The 5,039-nt window shown below is 55.1% G+C and overlaps 1 protein-coding gene across 7 annotated transcripts in view; it reads left to right on the top strand.

The window, feature by feature from the left end:
• SDK1 (sidekick cell adhesion molecule 1) overlaps nt 1-4,284 on the top strand; it is a 954,524-nt gene extending 950,240 nt beyond the window's left edge. For 5 of the 7 annotated variants that reach the window (XM_017894742.1, XM_017894733.1, XM_017894750.1 and 2 more), the window contains one exon: nt 390-4,284. In XM_017894742.1, the coding sequence (XP_017750231.1) occupies nt 390-650 (261 nt within the window). In that variant the 3' untranslated portion in view covers nt 651-4,284. The remainder of the gene's footprint in view (nt 1-389) is intronic. The other 2 variants (XM_017894760.1, XM_017894771.1) reach the window with 1 other exon arrangement.
• The last annotated feature ends 755 nt before the right edge of the window (nt 4,285-5,039 follow it).

The following is a 5,039-nucleotide window of genomic DNA, read 5'->3' on the forward strand; positions in this document are numbered from 1 at the left end:
CGGGTAGACCTCTCCTGAGTGAGGGCGGCCGGGTAGACCTCTCCTGGGTGAGGGAGGCCGCGTAGACCTCTCCTGAGTGAGGGAGGCTGTGTAGACCTCTCCTGGGTGGAGGCCCAGCTCTTCTTGGAGACCTGGTGCAGAGTGAGGGGCTGGATGCAGCTGAGATAGCGCAGTGTGGGTCACACCTGGATCAGAGAGGGGGACCTGGGGGGCTGCCTGCTCTCCTGTGTGGAGGGTGGGAGGGCCTGGCATTGGGCGGGGGTGGGGAGAGGGCCGGAGACCACGACACGGCCCCCCGGGAAGGTGCCCCCACGCCAGGCCTCCTGCCCAGCACGCTCCGGGCCCTGCGCCCTGCCCTGCACTCACACCGCCTCTCCCCCGCCCCGCAGGCCACCGACTCCGACTATGAGGACGCGCTGCCCAAGCACTCGTTCGTGAACCACTACATGAGCGACCCCACCTACTACAACTCCTGGAAGCGCAGGGCCCAGGGCCGTGCACCTGCGCCGCACAGGTACGAGGCGGTGGCGGGCACCGAGGCGGGCGCGCAGCTGCACCCGGTCATCACCACGCAGAGCGCGGGCGGCGTCTACACCCCCGCCGGCCCCGGCGCGCGGACTCCGCTCACCGGCTTCTCCTCCTTCGTGTGAGCAAAGCGCCGCGCCTCCCTCAGGGCGGAACGGAGGCGAACTTTCCGGAGTCTATTTTTGTTAAGACAATCAACTCCAATAACTGAGCTGAAGTTTTTGTTTAAAAAAAAAAAAATCTGATAAGTGATGATTTTACCTACTTGTGGACACTAGATTTCAATTAGGAAGGTTTTTTTAAACGGCTTTTTTGTAACATCGCTGCAGGAAGCAGGTTTTTTTCTTTTTCTTTTCTTTTTAAGAGAAGGTGTATTTCACTGGTACAATGGCTTGGCACCGCCGGGGCCTGGGAGGACCTCAGACCTCCCCAGCCCTGGGTTTCTCCGTCTTCAAGACCAACTAGGAAGGCTCAAGCGGGGAGAGGGAATGGAGGGTCAGGTGAGATCTCAGAGCTGCCCCGGCTGGCCCCTGTCTCTTTCTACCTCCTCTTCCAGAGAACCAGCGGCTCACACCCTTCTCAACGCAGGACATCCTCGGCTCACAGCTCGCTCCTGGGGTTTGAAGAGCAAATGTTTTTCCCTGGGCTCAGTGCGTTTTGTCCCAACTTCATCTGTTTCTGAAATGTTCTCACTTGGCAGTTTCTAAGTAAGGAGTCGGCTTTCGGGTTCCTGACGGCTGGGCAGGGATGCTAAGGTGTGGTTCAGCTGTCACCGTCAGCGTCCCTGCAGTGGTGCGGTCCTGAGGCTTTTCTGCCTCTTTCCCCATTCCTTCCCACCTGACTAGGGAGGCCTCTTAGGGCTGGAAGCCACCACGCCGGCTGTCTCCTTCCCCGAACACAGCACACGGCCAACTCCGCGGGACAGGAGGACATCGGACGCCGTCCCCAGAATTGCTTGTTACATAGGAAGCGTGCATTGTTAACCAGAGTATTTTTTAAATCTTTTTATCTTTTTTTAAACTATGTCACATGAAATGAATACGTCTTTGCTGTCTCCAGGTGCCTTTTTATTAATTGTTCAGCTTTGTACATGGAAAAGATGAAAAGCAACAGTGTCTGCAAATAAAGCAAAACAGCTCTGAGAACACACGCTCCCGACTTGCCTCGTGCACACCAGGCCGTCCCCTCCCTCTGTCCTGGCTTCTGCTGGCCGCCCGCGGCGGCCACGGCTTCTCCACCGCTGGCACTGCTGCTGCCCCCTCTCCCAGTCCAAGGCCAGCTTTTAGCCTTAACAGGTTTTCTGGAAACATTTCATTTTTTCTTTAAAATTGTCATGGTTTGGTTTAAAATTTTCGGCTAGATGAAAAGAGTATGAACTACTTTGGAAAACTTAACAGCCCAGAGATGACCGTGCCTCCAGCCCCTCATGTCATCTTTGCAACAGACGGCTGAGCTGCCGGGGTCCACCCCTCAGCCCAGGTCCCGGGTCCAGATGGAACGGGCGCACTGCTGGTGCCCACTGGTGTATGTGTCCTGGGTCCTTCCCTGTAAGTGCCCCAAGTGCCCCCTCACCAGCAGAAGCGTGACACACACAAGACTCAAGACCACCTTGCCAGTGCCCCACGTGCACAGTGAACGGGCGGGTGCCGTTCCCCCAGCGACCTGAGGGTAGGGGACAGCTGAGCAGTATCTGGCCAGTGCCACCCGGGGGCCAGTCTCCTGGCCACATGCAGAAAGTGTGGCCCCTGCTTGCTTAGATGTTTTGTGCACCTCCATGGGTAGAGGGTGTGGATATTGCCTGGATTCTCTGCTGTCAGCATTGTTGAGTATGGCCCCAGGAGACCAAGGAGAGTTTAGTATAGGCTGGAAAACCCCTCTTCAGTCTTTCCAAAATTAGAGGGTATGGAAAGTTTCCTTTTTTCTCTCCTCCCTTCCTTCCCCACCTTCCTTCCCTTTATCCCTCCTTTCCTTCCTTCCTCCCACCCTCTCTTCTTTCCTCACTCCTTCCCTCCCTCCCTTCCTTCTTTTCTCCCTCCCTCCCTCCCTTCCTTCTTTCCTTTATTTCCTCCCTCCTTCCCTCCCTCCCTCCCTTTCTCCCCATTCCTTCTTCCTTTTCTCCTCCTTTTGCTGAGTGGAGGGGAAATATTCTAAACCAAAATCCTAGATGTTCTGCCCAAAGCCACTTCTGCGTGACAATCGCAGCCCACAGTTCCCTGGACAAGACTCGCCACCGTGGACAGAACTGCCTCCCTCTTGGCCCCGGAGAGAACAAAGTGGGCGGTAAGCCAGGATGCGAGCACTGGAATTTCTCGGAAGAGAAGTGATAAAATGGAGGCCATGGCCAGCGCTGCCTTCTGTGCGCTCTGACTGCTCTCTGCAGCCATAAGGACGTGACTTTACACGCCAGGGAGAGTGTTGAAACGTCTTAGGTTGAGGATGAGCAGATTCGAGATGTGTTTGTTGCTCTTGGGTTTTCGATACAACATCATGACACTTTTGTTTCAAGCTCGTGTTTTCTGCCTCCCTCCACTCTTAGTAAATCTTGATGTATACGGAGCAGCCTGTCCGAGGCTACGCGGGCCTCCTGGCTGCTGCTGGACTGTGCCTGGGACAGTGCCAACACCCGTCACTCGGAGGGACTCTGTGCCATGAGAACCACCTGCGCAAAGGAACAGAGTTGAGTGTTTCCAGGTAGATTTCAGCCTCCCAGAGCAATACGGGATTTGAGAAGCATCAATTCCTAACTCCTCATCTTCAGGGAAGGAAAAGAAAGTCACAGCCTAGGAAGATGCAGATTGGATTTTAATCTCGGTTTTGAAAAGAGGACAAGCAAAATGTGTCTAAGCCAGGCTGGGCGGAATGTGCTCCCGCTCTCTCCGACTGTGCTGAAAGTTGCACCTTGTGGATGCCTCATGACCCACCCCCACGTGGCTCATTTCAGATTGTGTCGACCCCGCCCTGCGAGGATGCGGTCACGGAGCCACCAGGAGGCTCCATCTGAGCCACAGGGATGGGTGTGCAGGGCTCCCTCCTCCTGGAGCGCCAGGGCAGAGATTCCAGGCAGGTGAGCAGAGAGAGAACTGCCAGGCCATGTCCCCTCAGCCTCCTGCGCGGCCACCTTCTGATTGAATCGGTCCAGCCCAAGCCCCTCTCCCAGCCTCCCCTTCAGCCTCTCTCCCCGCCTGCTTTTATAGTGCACACTTCACTCAATGCTGCAGCAGAAAAACAAGGGGCCCCAGGGAGAGGGGGCCCAGACGGCCACACACGGAACAAGCCTCCACAGCCCCGGGAGGTGGCTCACTCTGTACCGGTCTTTGGAGGCTGTGCTTGTATCTGACTGTGACTGGGCTGAAGCATGGTGTTTGCCTAACGGTTCATAGCATGGTTTTTATTTCTTACACATTCTTGGCACACAGTGTAGCTATTCTCCTGACGAGCAACCCGTCTGCGTACCTAAGTGTGGCTCCCCGTGGGCCAGCGTCCCGGTAGCATGGATCCAGTCTGAAAGGCGAGGACAACGTGGAAACTCATGAGCTGAGCCCGCCCTCTGGGACACGTCTCCTTCCCACATCACCTTCTGGTTTCGGGTGCCCTCAGGTCAGCCCTGAAGCGTTCCCTACAACATTTTCTGAAATTGTGCGGAAAACCAGATCTCGTTTAAAAAAAAGAAAAGAAAAAGAAAACAATAAACAACTTGTAGGAAGACAGAGAGGTGCTATGGGTACAATTTTTAATAAAAACATTATTTTGTTCCTTAAACGCTTGTGATTTTCTTCGGGTGTTGATGGAATGATTCGGGAGACCTTACGCACCTTCTTGAATTGTAAAGCTATAAATATGAACCACTGGGACTTCACCCCAGTGTCGTGCTGGACCCCCGTGCTCCCCCCAACACCCTTACCTTTATCCTGTTGACATGCAGGTGTGTACAGGCAGCATCCCCCCAAATTGGAGTTGAGGTCAGGGGTAAAGCGACTCCACACCCTGGCCGGATAGTCTGGGGCAGGCAGCATGGAGCCTGAGCCAGTGAGACTCCTGCTTGGACCAGCAGCCGTTCCCAGGGCCAGCCCAACTCCACTCACCATCTGGCTGGACCACCAGAGACTTCGCAGGTGTCCAGAAGGAGAAGAACAGCTCATAGCCAAACTTAGCCTTGGTTGGGGGGAAGCAGAGCTGTGAGCAAGATGGCCTTCCCCTCCTAAGGGGTCTGGCCACACCATAGCTTGTCACGCCCCAGGCGTGCTCTGGGTCGAGGGAATGAGATGAAACCATTTCCCTTCCCTTTCAGAAGTGGAATTTTGCTTGTTTCTTTCTTTTTAAGAGACAGGGTTTCACCCTGTTGCCTAGGATGGAGTGCAGTGGTATGATCATAGCTCACTGCAATGTTAACCTCCTGAGCTCAACCTCCCACCTCAGCCTCCCTAAGTGCTGGGACTGCAGGGTGCCTGAAGTGGAATTTTCAAAGGCATCTACTAATCACTGCAGGTACCCTGGGCTTCTGTGAAACACGGGGC

This window comes from Rhinopithecus bieti, unplaced genomic scaffold (assembly GCF_001698545.2).
Source record: "Rhinopithecus bieti isolate Rb0 unplaced genomic scaffold, ASM169854v2 scaffold_1017, whole genome shotgun sequence".
In the NCBI taxonomy this organism is placed as follows: Eukaryota; Metazoa; Chordata; class Mammalia; order Primates; family Cercopithecidae; genus Rhinopithecus; species Rhinopithecus bieti.